At 44.2% G+C, this 21,996-nt stretch overlaps 1 protein-coding gene across 1 annotated transcript in view; it reads left to right on the forward strand.

Moving 5' to 3' along the window:
- Nucleotides 1-13,137, forward strand: part of CNGB1 (cyclic nucleotide gated channel subunit beta 1) — a gene marked incomplete at its 5' end in the record, with an annotated part of 63,802 nt that extends 50,665 nt beyond the window's left edge. Inside the window, 13 exons of the mRNA XM_083453328.1 lie at nt 266-474; nt 1,796-1,846; nt 3,335-3,421; nt 5,070-5,134; nt 6,139-6,261; nt 6,490-6,631; nt 7,746-7,905; nt 8,527-8,624; nt 8,706-8,789; nt 9,340-9,458; nt 10,594-10,740; nt 10,920-11,097; nt 12,048-13,137. Coding sequence (XP_083309454.1) covers nt 266-474; nt 1,796-1,846; nt 3,335-3,421; nt 5,070-5,134; nt 6,139-6,261; nt 6,490-6,631; nt 7,746-7,905; nt 8,527-8,624; nt 8,706-8,789; nt 9,340-9,458; nt 10,594-10,740; nt 10,920-11,097; nt 12,048-12,362 — 1,778 coding nt within the window. The 3' untranslated portion in view covers nt 12,363-13,137. The remainder of the gene's footprint in view (nt 1-265; nt 475-1,795; nt 1,847-3,334; nt 3,422-5,069; nt 5,135-6,138; nt 6,262-6,489; nt 6,632-7,745; nt 7,906-8,526; nt 8,625-8,705; nt 8,790-9,339; nt 9,459-10,593; nt 10,741-10,919; nt 11,098-12,047) is intronic.
- Between the last annotated feature and the right edge of the window lie 8,859 nt (nt 13,138-21,996).

The following is a 21,996-nucleotide window of genomic DNA, read 5'->3' on the forward strand; positions in this document are numbered from 1 at the left end:
AGCAAAAAAGCACTATAGTGGAGAACATTCATGGAGCACATTTATGGTTGAGAACTACTAATTCATCTTGCACAAAGTTCTCATTCTCTGATCCCACAGGAACTGGTTTGCCTTCTATTTTGAGGTCCTGTTATTTTGGACCCCCATGCTGCTGTCCTCAGTTCCTATAGTTCCACTGAGTTACCCTAAACAAGAGAAGCAGGATAAGTTCTTGGCAACTAGCAGAGCTCCTGAGTCTGTTCTGGGTTTTCCCCTCCCACTCTAGATCTGATGTACATCTTGTGGCTCTTCATTGTGGTTTTGGCATGGAATTGGAACTGCTGGCTGATTCCAGTCCGCTGGGCGTTCCCGTTCCAAACACCTGCAAATGTTTATTACTGGATGGCTGTGGACTATTTCTGTGACCTCATCTACATTTTGGATATCAGCATCTTTCAGGTCCGCCTGCAATTTGTCCAAAGAGGAGACATCATAGTAAGTGACACCCATAAAGCCTTTGTTCTATTGGATTAGCCCCTGACGTTTTGGGGTCAGGTAGTCCTTGAGAAAGCCAAGCATTATGAGGGAACCAGGCCTTATGGGGAACGGTTGAGGGAGTTGGGTATATTTAGCCTGGATAAGAGAAGACTGAGGGCCTTTCACACTTCTACTTGTCCTGTGCGTGGAAAGCATGGGTCTGAACACTTTCCTGCTTGTCCCATTCCTTTGCTCCACCACTTTCCCCCAGAAAACACACTCTTTAGCACTAAATTGGAGCGGACAGCAATCTGCAGAAAACCTGATTGCAGCTTGTTTTGATTCAGTGCTAAACCACAGGTTTCCCCAGGGGAAAGCCATATGAGATTATAGCCATATTCAAATATCTAAAGGGCTGTGACACAGAAGATGGAGCAAGCTTGTTTTCTGCTGCTCGAACAAATAAATTCAAATTACAAGAAAGGAGATACCAACTAAACAGTAGGAAGAATTTTATGATGGTGAGAGCTGTTGCACAATGGAATGGACTACCTCAGAAGGTGGTGGGCTTTCCTGCATTTGAGTTTTTTAAACCAAGGTAGGATGGCCATCCTTCAGGGATTCTCTAGTTGAGACTCCTGTTTTGCAGGAGGTTGGGCTAGAACATCCTTTGGGAACCATCCAATGCTACAATCCTATGGGCTTATCCACACTTCCTCTTGTCCCACTGCTTCTCCCCAGGGAAAACGGTTCTTTCGTGCTCATTAGGAACAAACAGCAATTTGGGTTTCTATAGATTGATGTTGGTTTCCAATTTATCACTAAAGAACAGGTTTTCCCTGGGAATAGAGTGGGGCAAGGGGGAAATTGTTCAGATCCATGCTTTCTAGGCACAGGCCAATGTGAATGAGCCCTCTGATTCTTGAAAACACTGTGTGGCTAAAGATCACAAACCATAAATGAAGAACCTGTGGCTCTCTAGATGTTGTCTAACTCTCTACTTCCAACAGCCAGCACACCTGATAGTCAGTGATGATGAGAGTTAGCCTCCAACAATGTCTGGAGGGCCACAGGTTCTCCAGCCCTGCCATTGGGCAAGCCTGTTTATCTTCACCGTCCAAGGACCTCTCTTAGCTGTGGACACTTTGGATCTGACAGAAACAGCCACTGTGGGGGTACCCATAATATATTTTAAATTTTGGTTGGTGGACAGGCTTTCATTCCTTCCTTCTTTCCTGGCTGTGTGGCTGCTCATTGTTTGCAAATCTCTGATGGATGCATCTCTTCTTCCACTATGAAGTAAGTGGTGATAACCCTCTCCTTTTGCCTCCTCTTCCAGACTGATAAAAAGGCCATGAGGAAGAACTATCTGAAGTCAGGCCGCTTCAAGGTCTGTACCATTTTCCTTACTTGTTTTCATTCAGCATTCTGCCAGCTGGCACCCTCCAGATGTTTTGGACTACAACTTCCATTGCGCCCCCTCCCCAGCTGGTTAGGGGCACCTGTTTGGGGAAGGCTGTCATATGTAAAATGATCAGTGCCTAGAAATTAAGAGTTGCATCATTTTAGTTCAACTATAGTAATTTTAGTTATATGAAGCGCTCATCCATGCCACAATCAAATATTAAAACAGTGGTTTTGTTTTTTATATTATTCTCTTATGTGCACAAACATGCTTTGCAAAGTTGCAACCGATCCTACTTTGAGGAGACTTTTAAGTTCAAGGTCCGGACAGGGCTGAACCTGACAAATATCTGGAATCTCCTGAGGAAGGATCTCAGTACAGAAGAAACCACCTGGGGCTCTGAGCCCCTGGTGGTTTCTCCTTACTCGAAGAGTTTGGCTGGCCCCTTTCATCACAGGATGCCACTGTGTTTTGTTTTACATGCAACATTGTCCCTCCTGCTGTCTTTTCTCCCATCTTCCTGTTTCCCAGGCTCTTGCCTTGAATATCCTTCCTCTGCGTTGTCCCTTTGCACTGTTTCATCTCCTGCTTGCTGCTTTCACCCCTTCCCTCTTTCCGGCTCACCGCTGGGCTAAGCGCCCCAGACTCTTCCATCTTTTTCCTCTTCCTATTTACTCCTCCTCGTTGTCCTCGCAGAGACAGCAGAAATGTCCCTTTATAACTTGCCTCTTTCCCTTCTAGTTTCATTTATTTATTATTACATTTATATCCCACCTTTCCTTGATATAGCTCAGAGTGGTGTGGTCTTCCCCCTTCCCGTTTAATCCCCACAACAGCCCTATGAAGGAAGTCAGGCTGAGAGACAGTGACTGGCTTAAGGTTACCCACTGAGCTTCATGGCCAAGTGAGGATTTGAGCTCTGGTCTCCCAGGTCCTATCCTGGCACTCTAACTACTACACCACACCTGGCCTCTACCTCATCCCTCTGTTCCCCTTGCATCTCTTCCCTTGCCCTCCAAAACCCCTCTGGTTTCTTACCTCCTGCACGGTGGCCTTTTAACAGGTGCTGAATGCTCTCTTTATGCCTCTGATGGGAAGCATTCGCCCCACTTGGATTCAGTGGCGTAGCGTGGGTTGTCAGCACCCGGGGCAAGGCAAGTAATTTGTGCCCCCTAACCCATGGATTTGTACCCCCTAACCCGAACCCCCAGATGTTGCGCCCGGTGCGGCCGGCCCCCCCTGCACCCCCACGCTACGCCACTGCTTGGATTGCCTGACACCATTATGTGGTCAGAGGCAAGTCACTGTCTCCTAGCTCCAGTTCCGCACATGAACAGCAGAGATGCTGAGATGACAAACACAATAAGTATTGTAAAGCCATTTAAAAGTGCCATCAAATTACATGCAGTGATAGTGGTGGCAGATCAAGTTGCTAATATCTTTTTTTGGGGTGGGCTGTGTGCCTCTTTCCAGATGGATGTGATCTGCCTTCTTCCACTGGATTTTCTTTACCTCAAAGTGGGTTTCCATCCTCTCTTGCGCTTGCCTCGCTGTTTAAAGGTGAGTCAGGACGAGTTACGCTCCTACAACCTATTTTCAAAACCCCTTTTGTTGTGTTGTGCAAAGCAGGGAGGGGGAGGAAAAACATTTCCCCTTTTTTGCTGGGCTTGCTGAAAGTGGGAAGTGCACTTGAGGTATTTATTGAAACCTTTAAATATTTGAAGGGATGTCACTTTGGGCTCATCCTGACTTGTGCCACATTTCTAGGCACAGGTCCAGGCTTTAAAGCTTCATGCCTAAGCATTTTATCCCCCCCCCCCCCCGTGCTTTTCCCAGGAAAACTCACACTTTGTGCAGTAAAATGAGGGTTTCCCCAGGGAAATTGCTGGGAGAAACAACACAGTTTTATAGCCTGGACCTGTGCCTGGAAAGCATGTTGCAAAAGGAGGTCTGGATGAGCCCTAAGAAAATAACAGAGCAGATTTGTTTTCTGTTTCTCCAGAGCTTGGGACTCAAAGCCACAGGTTTCAGTGACTAAAATAAGACGGGGTGGGGATGCTGATTGTACATGCCATTTGGCATTGGGATGGTGGGCAATTTTGATTCAGTACGCATTTCAGTCTGAGCCTATAAAATTCATGCTTTCCAAAATTTGCATTTTTCTGAATGCTGCAATTCAGTTCTCCAACCAAACCACATTTATACAAATGCATATTTTAAGGGAAAGTGTGCACAGAAATGACTATATGAGTGAAAGTAGCAGACAAAAATGCATTATCTTAAAGGAAATTTCTTGCAAAGATGGGAGCATTAGTCAAAACTGCATATAAACATGTGTTTATTGGAAGAAATTCACACTAAAACGCTTATGAATTTTCTTGAGGGTTTTTTTTTCCAAACCCTCAAATTTCTGCAAAATGTGGATAACTGAATTTAAGGTTGGAAAAAATGAGAAACTGAGAGATCCTAAATTTGCAGATCCTTCCATTGCTAACATAGACTGCCTTGGAAGGTGGCAGACTCTCCTTTCTTAATAAATAAAAAAATTGTCCAGTAGCACCTTAGAGACCAACTATGTGTGGGATGGGGTTTTTCTCAGAAGGGTAGTAGGAGATGGGTGATTGACTCAATGGGTATGGTAAACCTGTTGACTGCATTAGTCCTACAGGAAAAAGCATGGGATAGTATGCAGATGCCTAAAAATAGCTTTAGCATGTGTAAGAAGAACCTCACCCCACCCTCCCACTATATATAAGGGTCTGGTGACTTCTGTTTCAGTGTATCTGAAGAAGTGTGCATGCACATGAAAGCTTATATGCAGAACAAACTTAGTTGGTCTCTAAGGTGCTACTGGACAATTTTTTAATTTATTTCGACTGTGTCAGACCAACACGGCTACCTACCTGAATCTCCTTTCTTAGACATTTTAAAACAGAAGCTCAATAGCCACCTGCTAGGAATTCTGTGGCAGTGGATTTCCAGCATCAGGACGTGGCTTGATCTTGTTGACCTTTCAGGTACCTTGCCTTAAAAGCACTTTCAAGGACTTTGATTCAGGTGCTGCTGAAGGGACACCCACCAAACCACTATTTCAGTAGTTAAGAAAAAGTGCTGGGAGCCTTTCCAGTTAATTTTATTGCGAAATATTTCTCCATTTGTCCATGAATTGCTCTTGGTGCTCATCTGTACTTTTCATTCTGTCCCACAGTACATGGCCTTCTTTGAGTTTAACAATCGGCTTGAAGCTATTCTGAGCAAGGCATATGTTTACAGGTGAGGTAAGCTTTTGATGCTGAGCCTCTTCACTCTTGAATGCAGCTGCTATAGGAACAGGGGAGACTCAGGAGCATTGAAGCATTTTAGTTCCTTTCATAACTTTCTCTTTGTGCTGAATTCCCCCCCCCCCCAAACTGAGGGATCACCCACGCTTTGCTTGTCTTGTGCCTAGAAAGCATGGATCCAAGTGTTTTTTCCATTTGCCCCACTGCTTTCCTCAATAAAACCCACTCTTTAGTGTGGAAAACAGAGCAAGCATCATTAAGAGGAAAACCAAATTTGCTCTGATTTGGCGGTAAAGATCAGGTTTCCTTGGGTGAAAGCGGTGGGATGAGCAGAAGCCTGGATGGGCCCTGAGACCTTCTGAAGAGAAAAGCTGCATGTTGATCTACATAGTTTAATGTAATTCCATTATTTCCAGAATTCACAGCATGCGACATTTTTTCAGAGGGCAGCAGTTGTGTTGGGCTGTTGAGGTGAAAACAACCAAGCATCTCTTAGCACTTTAAAGCCTAACCAATCTGTTATGGTATAAACTGGGTGGGGGTTAGACAAATTTTTAGATAAGGCCAATGCCTTTTTTTCTAGAACTCACCAGGTTCATGGCAATCTGCTTTCTGCCCCGGCTGCTTTTTCACAGGGAGACCTCCAGCGACCATCATTGATTGACCCCTGGCCCCTTCTCACCTCTGCACATTTTAAAACTCCTTTTGAAGTTGCACATAGATGATGCTCCTTAAAAAAAAATCTCTATGAAGGCAAACTTATGGAATAGGAGGGCCAAATTGCCTACTTTCCATTGGCATATCCAGTGTAACTACCATATAACAATCACTATAATATAAGCTATTTTCTCCTTAAGACCATACATAAGTACAATTGACCACTAGTGGCTCTATAGGTTGCAAATGGGAATGCAGACATGAAAAGTGAGATTGTTTTAGAGAACAACTTAAAGAGTATTTTGTTAACATTGTCGTCTTTCTTCACCCTCTTTGTAGAGTGGTAAGGATCACAGCCTACCTGCTCTTCAGCTTACATGTGAACTCATGTTTATATTACTGGGCATCCTCCTCTCAGGGGTTGGGCTCAACTGCCTGGGTCTACAATGGGGAAGGCAACAGGTACTCATTATATATTTCCTTTCTGCATTGCTATAATCCAACCATCCCCAACACGGTGCCTTCCAGATGTTTTGGACTACAATTCCCATCAGCCTCAGCATCATAGATCCAAAAAATCTAGAAGGCACTAGGTTGGGGAAGGCTGGTATAATTCATTGTTACAGGATAAAAGCAGTAGTAGATCAGTTGCTTGGGCATTCTTATCCTCTCATATCTTTTTTTTATAAGCTATATCCGCTGTTATTACTGGGCTGTCAAGACTTTGATAACAATTGGAGGACTGCCAGACCCGGAGACCCTCTTTGAGATCATCTTTCAGCTGCTTAATTACTTCACAGGTGTCTTTGCTTTCTCTGTCATGATAGGTCAGGTAAGAAAACAATCCATGCCTTTTCAATACACAACAATCCTTGTTCCTCCCCCTGCCCTGATTCTGCCAACCTGGAGGGGGTTAGGATGCAGTGAAGGTTTAGGATGCAGTGGACTCTGCTGACAGGGTGCCTCTGCCACTGCAGAGGTCCCCACTGTGCCCACCAAAAGCTGCGGGCAGAAGCTACCATTGGCAGTACCCTTGCCAGTGATGGCCAGCAATAAACCCCTGAAACAGAGCATTTTAGAGGGTGGGGAAGGATCCAGCTATTGGCAATGGGTGCTATTCAGGCATCTCTGCTGCACCAATCTGGTGGTGGCAGAGTGAAAATTTGCAGTTTGACTCGCCCACTTTCTGCCCTGGCTGGCATGAGTTGAGGAGTATTCACATTTTAAAAGTCTATTAAAACAATGCTGGGGAAGGGAAAACTCATTAAGAATGTAAGCAGATGCTTAGAAAGTGCTGGGCTCTGTTGTGTGGAAACTGGGACTTTTCCCAGCTCATTCATGGATAAAGTTAACATCAAGGCATTCCCAGGCTCTCGACTCTACAAAGTGAATGGCCACCATTCAGGTGTCATGTTTCAGTTGAAAGAAAGAAAGAAAGAAAGAACCCTACAATCTCATATAATAAAACATCTCAACATGAGTTCTGGTTTTATTTCAGGACTGAAGAAATTTGTGGCTACTTGCCTAGCTGTTTGTTTAATTTAGGCCACATCCACTCTATACATTTAAAGCACAATTATACTGCTTTGAACAGTCATGGCTTCCCCCAAATAATCCTGGGAATTGTAGTTTGTTAAGGGTGCTGAGAGTTGTTAGGAGGCCCCTATTCCCCTCACAGTGCTACAATTTCCACAGTGGCTTAACAGTCAGTCCCTCTTTACAGGGGACTCTGGGAACTATAACTTACTCCCATTACTAGCTCAGCCCTCTGTGAACTGGTGCTCCCCAACCCCCCACTGCCCCATGATCAGCACAGCCACCTGAAGCTTGGAGCTTGGGAGCTTTAGTTTGAAGGCATCAGGTTGGGGAAGGCAGGGCTAGTTCAATGGTGTAGGTAGGCAATGCAGAACAAAAATCCCCTGAATGGTTTTCTTTCTCTCACACAGATGAGAGATGTTGTTGGGGCTGCCACCGCTGGACAGACATACTATCGGAGCTGTATGGACAACACAATTAGATACATGGCTTTGTACAAAATCCCCCGATCTGTTCAGAATAGAGTCAAAACGTGGTATGAGTACACTTGGCACTCTCAAGGCATGCTGGGTAAGACTGAACTAGGCCTATGAATATTGGCTTCATAAGGTGTTCCTCTGGTTGTTCAATATGGCTTAGGTCAAGGCTAGCCAAAATGGCGCTCTCTGGATGTTGCTTGGCCCCAGTTCCCAGCATCCCTGTCGACTACTTATTGGCTCGCTGCAGGGGCTGCTGTGATGTGATGTCCACCAACCACTGGAGGGTGTCATGTTGCCTATCCCAGTTTAGGGCCAAACTAGCCATAATATTGAATGCATATTTACATTTCAGGTGAATTGAATGACACAAGTAGCAGCCACAAGTGTGGGGGTGGGGAGGAAGAGACTGATAATTACAAGCAGGGTGAGAAATTTAACCTTTTCCTTCCCTGCTATGGTTTCATTGATGCCAATAGGACCTTTTTTCCCTATGAAAATAGCAGCTTTGGAGGAGTGATTTTTTTTGTTGGTGTCTGGACTACTGCAGGGGAGAAAAGGTTTAATCCTTCATCCCTGGCTCCTGAGATCCCGCTAGTTATCAATCATCCACTCTAAGCAGCTGCTGTTTGAGTTTTTAAATATGTGCGCTGGCTATTCTCTAATCCGCGGTTTCAGGAAAGGCAAACTCTTCCTTACACTTTCTTTGCTGCAGACGAATCAGAATTGCTGATGCAGCTGCCAGACAAGATGAAGTTGGACATTGCAGTTGATGTGAACTATGACATTGTTAGCAAGGTGCCTCTTTTTCAGGTATGATCCCTCAGGGAATCGCTTACTTAAATCCAGACATGCTTGTACAAGCCAACTGATTCTTCCTTCCTTTGCATTCAGGGTTGTGACCGGCAAATGATTTTTGACATGCTGAAAAGGCTCAGATCTGTGGTGTACCTGCCCAATGACTATGTCTGCAAGAAGGTAACCAGCTTTGTCTAAGAAGTGAAAAGTAGGGTTGAGCTGAACTGAACTGTGGAATGAGGGGTGAGGTGGGGGAATACTTGCATGACATTTTAAGTACCCAATTTTCAGTGACTTTGGATTCAGTGACTATGAGTTTGTAGTAGGTTGGCGGTCCTTTCTGCCATGCCTTGTTGGTACTGTTCTCCATCATTCAGAGTCATGGCTTCCTCTCATCCCCTCACCCCAAAAATCCTGGGAATGGTAGTTTGTTATGGGTGATACCCCTTACAGAGCTAACAATTCCCAGCACCCTCAACAAATTACAGTTGTTGTTGTTGTTTTATTCTGATAGCTCAGTTGGTAGAGCATGAGACAATCTCAGGGACAGGGGCTTGGATTAGCTGACCCCCGTGATACCTTCCAACTCTACAATTCTAAGATTCTATGACATGAAAGCAGCAATAAAAATAAATAGAACAACATTTAAAACTTGGGTAGTCAGTCTGAAACCTGAAGGGCAAAGGATCCCTGGTGTTGCAAATAACACTTTTCCTCCTTGTTATTTCAGGGGGAAATTGGCAGAGAGATGTACATCATTCAAGTCGGGCAAGTCAAGGTGCTCGGAGGACCTGATGGGAAAACGGTGCTTGTGACTTTGAAAGCTGGATCTGTGTTTGGAGAAATAAGGTCAGACAGATGGAGAATGTCGATGTGGGGAGGAAACTGGGCTTGGCAGCAGGAAGGAGAAGAAAGGGGCTCAGAAAGATAAAAGTATAGTCATGTACAGTCTTGCTTACTTATCCAAAATGAGATCGGCAGATTTTTCAGGTAATTTTTTCCCTTCAACTGAAAAAGATTTCCCTGATGATAAGAAAAGTCCTGATAACAAAGAAATATAGGTACTTTGGCTATCCTTTCCACCCTTGAATCTTGAAATTGAATGGATATAAAGAGATGTACATGGCAACTATCTGATTTTGTTCTAGATTTCAACTACAGAGGGGGCTAACAAATACAATCCTAATCAATCAAGATTGTATGAAGTCCCCCCCCCCAAAAATGGACAACTGGGGGGTCTATAAAAATAGGAGAATTCAGTGGCGTTATTGCACATTAAATTAGATAAATCATCTAATAAAAAAGGGAAGTATGAGATCATTCCAAGTGAACAATTGAAGCTGTCTCTTGGAGACATAGAAATCCGTATGAAATAGGCTATACTTATTATTCAATTGTCCATGAGTCATATTCCTGCAGAGTTTTTACTTCTCCTGAATTAATACAGAAAGTGAAATCTGTATCTATAAAGACAGTGACAACGGGGTTTTCAAAACACTGAAGAATTCCATCACCTAATGAGGAATACAGAATGCACAGTGCAGAACCCAGAAAGCAAATTATGATGCCCTGAAAAATGAAACCTGAAAAATTATACAGCTTACCAATAATCTGTACCCATTTCCCATGTCTCCTTCTGCCAAACTCTCATTATGGAAATGCAGAAGAGCAATTTGGTTCAGGGCTAGCCCCACCCATGAGGTGGTGTTCCACACAGGCATCTCGCCACCTCTGCTGCCAGTGGAGAAGCTGTGCTGGCAGGGACACCAGTTTCTGGTGAGATCTCACAAGATCTTGTGGAGTATGCAGTTATACAAGATCCTGCTGGAAGCTAGATATTTCATTGATGCTGAATGAGGTCCTCAGGAGACGCTGAGAAAAAAGGCACAGGAGCCCAGCTTAGTGCCCCGATGTATTCAATACTAGATGTTGAATTATGGAAACCAGACTGAGTTCCCAGTTGATGTCTTTTTCTTTTTCTTAGCTTACTAGCTGTGGGAGGTGGAAATCGACGCACAGCGAATGTTGTGGCTCATGGATTTACTAACCTTTTCATCTTGGAAAAGAAAGATTTGAATGAAATTTTAGTGCATTATCCAGAGTCTCAGAAGCTGTTGCGGAAGAAGGCCAGGTGAGCTGCAGGATAGCCAGGGGCTGGTATGTTTGCTATGTGTGCACAACCATACTCTCTATCAAGTCCAAAGTTTCATGAGTCCACGTTGAAATTTAGGCTCAGCAGCTCATTGGCACCTAATATTCCCAACACCTGAACAATGTGTGAAAATACCTGCTTTCCCTTTCTGTTCTTAGGAGAATGCTGAAAAACAACAGCAAAACTAAGGATGACAAAAGCAAAGGCATCATCATTCCTCCAAGAGCTGGGACTCCTAAACTCTTCCAAGCCGCCTTATTCGCTGCAGGAAAGATGGGAGGCAAAGGGCGGTTGGCTCATATCAGATGGAAATTGAAAGAGCTGAAAGCTATGCAGGTAAATGCACAGAAAAAGTAGCTGCAAATGTCAACAGTGAGTTCTCTCCGGAAATGGGGTAGAAGAACCTAACAAGTTAGGAAGTTCCATGGTGTTTTTACAGCTGGGACCCCACAGGGGAAGAACAACTGAAGGAGGGCTGTTTTTGAGCTGAAAAACAATATAATGAGCAGCAGGGAAATGGTTAAACACTTATCTCCCTGCCCTGCCACCATTCCACTCAGTAGCACCAGCATCCCAAGGCCACTTCTCATTTAGAGATGTTGGGACTTTGTTACCTTTGGCTCAATGTGTCTGATTTCCCTAGCTTTTTAAAACAAAACAAACCTTTCCCCTAGGCAAGACTTAATCTCTGCAAGAGCTCTGGACTGGCATGTTTTCAAAGCTCGGACTGAAGCTAGAGCATATAAATAAATAGGGTGCTTCCTATTTATTTATAGCTTCCTCTAGCAGCAAGCTCGGTGCCCCAGTGTCAGCAGGGACGGTAGCAAAACAAGGTCACTGAAGTAGTGATGGGCTCGGGTGAACCTAAATGTTTGCCGAAATACAAAGATTTTTTGAAAAACACAAAAAGGGAGCAACTAAAACCCCTTCCCCCCAAAGAGCTCAGTGGACACCAGGAGCACAGAATTTTCCTGAATCGTTATTCTGAACGGTGGGTGTCAAGAAGGGAGAGCTGCTTCAGCCCTGAACAGCTCCTAGTTTCCTGCCTGTATCCCAACTGGCTGGCTAGCACCCTGAACAAAAGCACTTTGGCTATGGGGTGAGAATATACTTTTGTTCTTTGAATACTACTGAGAGTCCCTACACATCAGGGACTAGAAAGATAGATTATTTTTGGATCGGTGAGGGTTGTTTCCAGACAGACTTGTGCCAGACATCTCCCTGCCCCAGATACTAAGCATGCCCCTTATTCAGGTAACCACCAGCATGATACCTTTGTCTTTCAGGAGGCCAATGCCACTCCAGTTCCACCTAAATCACCAGCCAGTCATAGATCGCCAGCCGGCTCCCAGAAATCAGTTCCACCTAAATCATCAGCCAGTCACAGATCACCTGCCGGCTCCCGAAGATCAGTTCTACCTAAATCACCAGCCGTTCACAGCTCACCAGCTGGTCCCCAAAAATCAGACGACTGCAGCAGAACAGAGAAGATTGTCTCAAAATATTCAGATCACTCTGTTACGGTTTGCATAACTCCAGCACCTAAAGGTGATGAAGAGATTCTCTCCGTAGAGATTCTAGACAAGGACGAAACTAAGTAGAAAAGTCCAACTAGCTGACTGTCTTGCGTCTCATAGAAGGACACTGCCATAGGCCATAGCCTAAGGAAGGCACTTTAGTGACTATGGATCACTGCAAAATACGGATAGGCTTGGGCTGTCCCAACATTCAGAATGTAGCCTCCAATGTTGTGCTATTAGATGAAAAGATGGCTGGAAATCCATCTCTTTTAAAATAAGGTCTAGAATTATTTGCACCCTCAAGGTATGGGGGTTTGTCCATACCTTGGCAGAATCTGGATTTTGTACCCCTTGTACTCTTTTTAATTCAGCCTCATCTATGTGACATCCTCCTTGTACTACTGTTCTCCCACACTTTCCCCATCATGAATCAGGACTTGCACAAGCCACTGCCACAACCTCACTGGGCAACTTCATCAAGTGCAGATAGGAGGTTAATAATGCCAGTCTTCTTTCCGGGGGTTTCAAAGCCATTGCCTTTTGTTCTGATGGATGTGGTGAAAATTGTTCCTCTGCCTCTGTTTGATCTCCCTGCCCTGCTTACAAACATTTGAAGAAAAATATGGTATGCTTTAATGCCCAAATCTATATTGTTCTGGTGGATTGTCATATTTCCACATCTAACCGATGCATTGCAGTCCCTGGAGTGTACATGCAGAACTTGCTTAGCCCAGCCTTGGCCATTCTGATGCCTCACGGGAGTTCTGGACTCCCATCATCCCCAGCCAGCATGCCCCAGGCAGTAGCAAGAGCTGTACACTAGCCTTTACCTAATAAACCAGCATTCTTTCTCCTAGTCTCTTCCTTATTTCTTGTAACCTGTTAATAATAATAATAATAATAAATTCTATTTATACCCTGCCCTCCCCAGCTGAAGCTGGGCTCAGGGCGGCTAACAACAATCAAAATAATCCAACATTCTAAAAACCTTTCATTATAAAAATTAATTAAAATCAAATTGATGGCAACCATTAAGCAAAATTCTGTGCAGATTGCCAGAGGAGGGGGTCAGGCTGCGCCCTGACCAAAGGCCTGGTGGAACAGCTCTGTCTTACAGGCCCTGCGGAAGGATGTCAAGTCCCGCAGGGCCCTAGTCTCTTGTGACAGAGCGTTCCACTAGATTGGTGCCACAGCCGAGAAAGCTCTGGCTCTAGTTGAGGCCAGCCTAACCTCTCTGTGGCCTGGGATCTTCAGGATGTTTTTATTTGCAGACCGTAAGTTCTTCTGTGGGACATACCAGGAGAGGCGGTCCCGTAGGTACGAGGGTCCTAGGCCGTATAGGGCTTTAAAGGTTAAAACCAGCACCTTAAACCTGATCCTGTACTCCAACGGGAGCCAGTGCAGCTGGTATAGTACCGGATGAATGTGATCTCACAGCGAAGACCCCATAAGGAGTCTCGCCGCGGCATTCTGCACCCGCTGGAGTTTCTGGGTCAGTCTCGAGGGCAGCCCCACGTAGAGCGAGTTACCAGTGTCCAAATGACAATTGTCATTTCTGTGTTTTGAGGAATTAATTAACAACCTTTTCCTTGCAATGTAAGCTGAGGGGCAAAGAACACCGCACAACAATAATTATTTAAAATGTTAGCAGCATTGTAACAAACAGCATATGTAAAGTAGCAGTGTCTGCAGGAAGGTTAATTACATTCCAAATGCCTGGGTAAACAGAAAAGTAAACCATTAGCAGAAGGGTGTTTTTGTTGTTAAGCTTTTGCAAATTAACTCATGAACCAAAACATCTAATTAACATGCCTCCCTTGATAACATCTGCCCCATGTAAGCAAGTGAACACTATTGTCTTACAATATGAATCATAGGCAAAAAATGGGCAACTGGAATGGAAAATGAGCAAGTGGATTTAGGCTGAGTGCACATTTCCCTTTATTCCATCTCCTGTGTGCTTCCCAAGTCTGATGCTGAAGCTGTGTACACATTATGTCAACCCCAATCCATATCTATCATGTAGTTTCTCAAGACATACTCCTGTTTGAAGCGTTTTCCCTCAAAGCAGCTTCAATTAGATTTGAAAATGCAAGCTGAAGTCAAGGTGAGGTGTGTATAGCTCAGATAGCCATTGCACATGTGCAGATGACAACACATATGCAGATGACTGCTTCACTTAATTGGAATTTAGTGGGGTTGCGGAAACAAATCAGGTAATGTGATTAGCTGATGACATTTCTACGTCACAAATGCAAATGTGGCTTGAAATGGCACTGAGGGGGGAACAGGAATGTGTTTTAAGACGCTCAGTAGCCTTACTGAGCCAATAATTTAGCTATCCAGTAGGTGGCAGCAAGGGCACCTAAATTGGTACACCATTAAAAAAAAGACCTCTTGCACTGTAGTAAAGCATTTGCATCAGGGCCCAGGTCCAAATCCTGGTATCTCCAGTAGGAAATGAGGTAGCATGGGAAAGGTGAAAGAGAGATGAACATAGCTGGAGAGATTTGTAGCCTTCCACTTAACATTGTCCCTAGAAGCTCCAGTGCTGGGAAACTGCAGAAGGGCTTTCTGAATGGACAAGTGAGTACTGTGACATAATAACTGGGCAAAATACCAGTTGGATCCCTCTTATAGCCATTTGCCTGAAAAGCATTCTGCTTGCTCCTTAGCAGCAAGCTAGACTTACCCATGGGTGAAGGGAAGACGTGTCAGAGGAGAGTCCTCAAAGGCTCAAAGTTCCTGGAGGAATCTCCCATGAACACGTCACACCTCTGCCCTTTGGACGCTCCTGCAACACTTGGAATTATGTGTCCAGCACACAAGGAGAGGTGAGACGTCTGGAGGGACAATAAGGGTTTGGGATGTGGGTGAGTGGGGCTGACCCACCACAATTTTCCTGACTCTTTCTCCTCATGGAACACAGTCAAGCAAAATCCAGCCTAACTATTACAGACTGTCAATGAGTTCCTTGGGGGAAATTGAGGTATGCTGAGTTTTATCAGGCAATGGGGAAAACACCCTCCCCAAACAAAATCTGCTAAGCTTCCCATCCCTAAGCTGCGTCCCCCGACATTCCAGGAGGGATGGAGGAGAAAGCCACAACTGTGAGCTACGGCAGAGTTCGGCCAAAGGGAAGCAGGCAGCAGGGCAGCAAACACATGTGGCTTAGGAAAGCTGAACTGGGAGGAAGGATGAAGGAAAGAGGTGCCATGGCGAACTCTGCAGACAAGGAAGGGAAACTGAAAATTAGTTCACGTTTTTCCTAATAATACACATTTTTATATTCCACATTTCACCATTTACACCTCGAAGTGGGTAACAACAACACTATAATACAGTATACAAAATTTAAAACCTGAATAAATTACAGTATTTTTTAAAAGTAAAGCATTTGAGAAGCATTCAGGGTGTAAGGTTTGACCAGGTGCCTGAAACTCATTTGAGGCGGTGCCTTTATAACTTTGTGGGAGGGAGTTCCCTAGAGTTGGGCCCATCACGCTGAAGGCATGACTCATTGTGGACATGAGCTGTGCTTCTGGCCTATAGGGAACCACTAATAGTGCTTTCCCAATGATCTCAGTGATTGACTTGGGCTGTACGTAATATACATGTCATATGATCACATCTGGCTGTAAATACAAATTGGGCAATCGGGAACAGGGCATTTAAACAACTGAAACTAAAAAAGAAGCTCAGGGACACCAATCCTCCAACAGTTTGAAACCAGCAAGGGATTGGAGGAAGGAGCTGGTGACATGGATAAATTCTGCTTGGCTGCTATGGCTGGGCTCTTCCTCTCCTAACTACCTGGAATCATAGAATTGTAGAAATGGAAGGTACCCAAAGGGTCATCTAGTCCAACCCCCTGCAATGCAGGGATCACAACTAAAGAATCTAAGACAGATGGCCATCCAACCTCTGCTTAAAAACCTCCAAGGAAGGACAGCCCATCAATTTCCAAGGTTGTCTGTTCCACCAGGGGTGGTTGGTTTTGTGTGTTTGCACCTGAGACATACAACAAAATTCTCCCACTCTAAGGAAGAAGGGGTGGGTGAAGATCTACATCAGGAACAAGCAGGGAATGAAGAGGAAGAAGAAGAGGAGGAGGAGGAGTTTGGATTTGATATCCTGCTTTATCCCTACGCAAATGAGTCTCAAAGCGGCTAACATTCTCCTTTCCCTTCCTCCCCCACAACAAACACTCTGTGAGGTGAGTGGGGCTGAGAGACTTCAGAGAAGTGTGACTAGCCCAAGGTTACCCAGCAGCTGCATGTGGAGGAACGGAGACACGAACCTGGTTCACCAGATTACGAGTCTATCACTCTTAACCAATACACCACACTGACTCTCTACATTGGGAACAAGGGAGGAGAACCAAATCAACCTTACCTGGTGGATGAAGTGGGAACCAAAGGCCATTGCAGGGGTGGGAAAGGGGCCACTCTGAATCATGTTGAGTGGGTGCAGACCCCAGATGACCCCAGAGGACAGCTTCTGCTATTTCCTCACTAGGGGAAATGTATCGTTTCTGCTGCGACAGCGGCAGCAGGCAATGCATTCACTGGAGGCTGGATCTGCTACTGCTGTGGATCCTGCCGTCTGAGGCAGTGGTCTCACCTTGCCTCATGGGGTGTGCCAGCTCTGTGTTTCAATGTCAAACAGCTCTTATTGTCAGGAAGTTCCTCCCAATGTTTAGTCTGAAACTCCTTTCTTGTAATTTGAATCTACCCTCTGGAGCAGGAGAAAACAAGCTTCCACATTACAGCCCTTCAGATATTTGACGATCACAATCACCTCTCAGTCTCCTATTCTCCAAGGTGGAAGATATATCATTAGAAGGGGGAAGAGAAAGGAAAGTAGTATTTCTGAGCACCAACTAGAGACCAGAGTTGTGGATTTCCTTCCCTTTGAGATTTTCCCTCTTCACCCCCTTTGTTTCAGCCTGGTTGCCTCATGGCAAATTCTATTCCAAGGAGCTCAGTAAGTAAACATGTGGGGGGAGTCAGGGATCCATCACAGCTCTGCAATACACATGGAACTTCCATGCAGGAGCCCTCCTGCTTCGTACGTTCACCTGTCAATTTATGCGGGGGGGGGGGGGGCGACAGGAATGCAGGCAGCAAGCAGCAGGGAAGGAGGGGAATTCAGGTCACATGTTAATTGTAGCCTTCCTAATTCCCAGAACATTACGTAAGCAGAAATGCAGTTACCCTCCAGACGTCTCTGAATTTTCCAGTTCTGAAAAATGTACACAAATACGCATAGTGAAAATAATGGGGGAATGCATTATATAAGGGGAGATGGCATGCAAAAATGTGTCCATTAGCTCATTAAAAATGAGCACTATAGCCCTGACAATTCTGACAAAATGATGCAGAAATATGAACTGAACTTACAACTGGAATATTCAGAAACTGAGTGAGACCAAAATTTCCAGATTGGCTGATTTAGCGCACCAATGCCTGAACAGGGCTTTTATTTATTTATTTATTGCTTTTAAGCATGGCTTGTTTTAGGCTGAAACATAACTTATTTGGCATAAGAGGCTTTTGTCACATTCGCTTTGTGGTCTTTTGGGGCAGTTGGAGACATTCTCCAATGCCAAGCCTGATTATTAAGCTCTCTTTCAGAATGGATAGTTTGCTATGATTCTAGCTCAGTTAATGAATCCCTTCATCTGTCAGAGAATGAATCGGAAGTGCTCCTGCCACTGTGACTGTCCCAGGCTCATTCAAGCATCTCAGACTGCTTCTGGACACAGCACAAGGCCTGAGGGTATCTCTGGAGCACTTTTAATAGTTGCTTCCACACAATGTCTCAAATGCATGGGGGGGGGGGTGTAGTGGAGGGTGAAGGAAATCTTAAGCAGCAAGGAATCCTTGTATCTCAATTTGCTTTGGGCTTAAAAGGAAAGATACAAATCCCTGCTAATGAGATTGTGCTGCTGCTATTTTCTTCACTATCCTGAAGGAGGTAATAGCCTCTGGTCATCTGGTTTCATTGGCTTAATTCTTTAGGGCAGCCTTCCCCAACCTGGTGCCCTCCAGATGTTTTGGTCTACCATGACACAGCTGACACGGCTGCTATGGGGCGGGTATTTATAAGCAATGAGGAAAATGTCTGAGATTATTACTCTCAATTCTGTGACGAGCAGTGACAACTGTCAGCACTGATGAACTCATTTGCCACTTCATATTCTGGGTGTCACCCTTCCTTAGCCCCCCTTGCATAGAAGCAAGCTCCTCTGGACTCAAATTTTCCCCATCAGAATTCCTGTCAGGGCTGCCCCTACCCCTCAATTTAATTCACAGCTGCCAAGCAGGGCCTGTTCACATAGTGTGCTTAGAAGAAATGAACTTATCTAAATTTTCGCCTGTATGGTATAACCAAATTTAATTGGGTGGATGGGGCACCTGAGTCTCTAGTCTCAGTAAAACTGTGACTAGCACAGCACAGCATAAATGTAGCTTGTTCTCACTGGAATAGACACAAGGGATCAATTTAAATGAAAAACCATTATGGAATAGAATGCTATTATGCCTAGGAAATGAAAAGGATATTTATTACATGGAACAGATAGACTGCCCAAGGGGTGGGTGGATGTGTCCATTTAAGCTTCTCTCCGTTTCTAATTTTTCCACCCTTAAGGTCAGCTTGTCCCATTACACCATCTATTTGCAATTTTTTATTTTAAATGTCCACATTTTGAAAATGTTAGGAATTTGTATGCATGTTTCTCCTAACATATGCATTTTTTTTTGCACACAATTTGGCCTAGTGTGCACATTTTTGCAAGCACATTTCCCTAATACAAATACAGTTTTATAGTTACTTTCACTAATGTATGCCCTTCTGTGTGGACTTTTATGGTAGGAAAAGTGCATCATTAAAAAAATTCAGATGTGCAGATTGTGAAGGGTAACTGTGTCCAGATTCACTTATTGCTTCAGGAGGTTAGAATCAGGAAGGTTTCTCGTTTTAGTGAACCAAATGAATTTCTCCTCCATTCCTTCCAGCTATTGATATTCATTCTGTTCCCTCAGTGGCCTGAACTACAGAGAGAGGGAGGAAAGCACAACAATATACTGTATGAGCAGTGAAAAGTCTCTCTTTTACTGTGCTGTAAGTACTTAAAAAAATAAAAAGGGCATTATTTACGGTATATTCTGCTGGAGTGAGGGGAGTTATCTGGCAAAGGTGAGGAAACCAGAAGTGGGTTTGTTGCAGAGGCACTTGACAGCGGGCCCACACTCAACTTTTTCCTGAATGAGAGGTGTGAGAGAAAGAGATTGCAGTTGCTCAGTAGTGTCAGAAAGGCACTTGGCATATGCTGGGGTGTACTTTTCTTCCCATGCTCCAGGACTCAGCACCAGTGCTCAAGTCAAGGTACATGGGCTGAGGCCTGGTAAGTCTTGGCGCAAATTGGGTCGATTGCAGAGTGCTTGTTCAGAGAGGGGAGAGTCATGAGAAAAAGAAGCTGCTTTGTTTTGAAGAGTTGCTGCAAAGGGGGGGGGGGGCTAGGAATCAGCTGGTATGTGGAAAAAAACAGAAAGCCTGTGTTCTGTGGCTGAGTTTCCTGGCAACAGAAGGGGGAATCAGTGCTTAATTTCTAGAAAATTCCTTGGGCTTTCACATAAGATCTGCTTCTGGGAAGGAGAAAGGCTGAAGTTGAAGGAGAAGCACTCTGCATATGGCAAAAGGTACTTGTATCATTAAAATACAACTGTTATTTCTGCTTAAGAATTCTCAGCTATGAAGTCAAGATCAGTCACTGAATCATTGGGCAGAATTCTTAAAGGGAAATATATTGTGCTCTTGCAGTGCCTTGGCTTTCCTCAGTTCAAATATGGGACTAGTATATATTAAATAGTATAAATGCATACAGTGGTACCTCAGGTTAAGTACTTAATTCGTTCTGGAGGTCTGTTCTTAACCTGAAACTGTTCTTAACCTGAAGCACCACTTTAGCTAATGGGGCCTCCTCCTGCTGCCGCGCCGCTGGAGCACGATTTCTGTTCTTATCCTGAAGCAAAGTTCTTAACCCAAAGTAGTATTTCTGTGTTAGCGGAGTCTGTAACCTGAAGTGTATGTAACCCGAGGTACCACTGTAATTCATTGTTCCAGCACATACATGTATCTGAAGCATTGTAGTTTGGGAATTGTCTCACTGCTTTTGCCTTCTGTCTTCATAGACTTAATCTATTGCAGTGGTAGGCTGAAGGTAGATTGGGATCTCGATTGGTTGATCTGGGGCTGATTTGCTGCAAATCATTTGAGTTTACAATTAGCATCAACACAAATGCTTCCCTCCTCCTTTAAATTAAGCTGCTGGGATGTAGGGGGTGGGGAGGAAACCAGGAGTGGAATTTGTGTAACAAGTCATGAGTTATGGTACTAAAAATCAAGTTATTGCATTGATCATGTGCTCAGAGGCATGGTCTCGTCTTTAACCCTATGCTGCTTCACTCCGCGCCCCCCCCCCTCTAGCCACTACTTTATATCCAGCTCTGGTTCATGGACCTTGAGTTTCTAGTACAAAGTAAAGTACAGTAGATCATGTAAGCCTGGAGTTTGCCTACCTCCTAATCTATGGCATTCACCCACTTGAACTGTGTTGGCCCCACCATGCCATTACTGCTCACCCATGAACAATAATGCTTTTCTTATCATCTGTGAAATGTTGACAGGGAAATAGCAATACAGTAATAAATAACCAAGGTGCTTATATCATGATCATATATTGAACTCAATTAAACACTTATTTGAACCTTAATCCCCCCCAATCATATTGAATTGTTGTTGATCTATTTTAGTCTGTATTTAGTTGATATTCCTCAATTGCTAACTTCTTGTAGTTGATTCTTTTCATTCAAGACAATACATTTCTTTCAACAAAAAAGAAATTGTGTAGCTAATCGCTGGAGAGTCTCTTGGAAATGCTGTCAAGGCAGTAGAGGATTGTCCACTCCAGTTCATGTTGGTTTTGTGTTCATTTAAAATGAAACTGATACATGCCTCAGTGGTGAAGACTCTTAAAAGAAATGATGACTCATATGAAGACCGTTTCATGCTATTGAAGTCTCTAGAAAAACAAAAACCAAAACCTTTCTGAACCTTCTGGGTTCAGGAGAGCCAGTTCGTATTTTATTTGCACAGCAGAGTGCAATGGAGACAGAAATCAAAACATGTCTATATTTAGTGTGCCTTCTGCATTAGTTAGTTACTGCCTCAGGCAAATGTTTAACCTATATTTGTAAAACTACCCCATAATCCTGCCAGTGAAGCAGGGAATCTACTGCTCCAAATCCAAACACAGTAACACAGAAAGCTTTTCTGTTGAACAGACCCATTACTACTAGAAAGAGGTGAAGGGAAAGTCTGGCCTGTACAGTATCAGTCCATCTAAGCATCTCAACATGCTACTCTACTGCCCTTTTCAGGTAATCAGGTTTCAGTGCAGTGGTGATTCTCATCTGTCACTGTTAATTGCAAAGCCAGTAGTGAGGGAGTGTATCAGGCATCCATAATCCTACCCAGAATTAAGCTGCTGCCCTTGCTTTTAGACTCTCCTAGATGAAATGGATGTGTTGATTCAAATATATCCATCTGAGTGCAACCTTCGCCAACCTGGTGCCCTCCATTTAGGACTATAACTTTTATCAGTCCCAGCCAGCTGGGCTGGTGAAGACTACAGTAAGAATTCAAAATC

The sequence above is a fragment of the Podarcis tiliguerta genome (genome assembly GCF_965153285.1).
Source record: "Podarcis tiliguerta genome assembly, chromosome: 8".
Classification (NCBI taxonomy): Eukaryota; Metazoa; Chordata; class Lepidosauria; order Squamata; family Lacertidae; genus Podarcis; species Podarcis tiliguerta.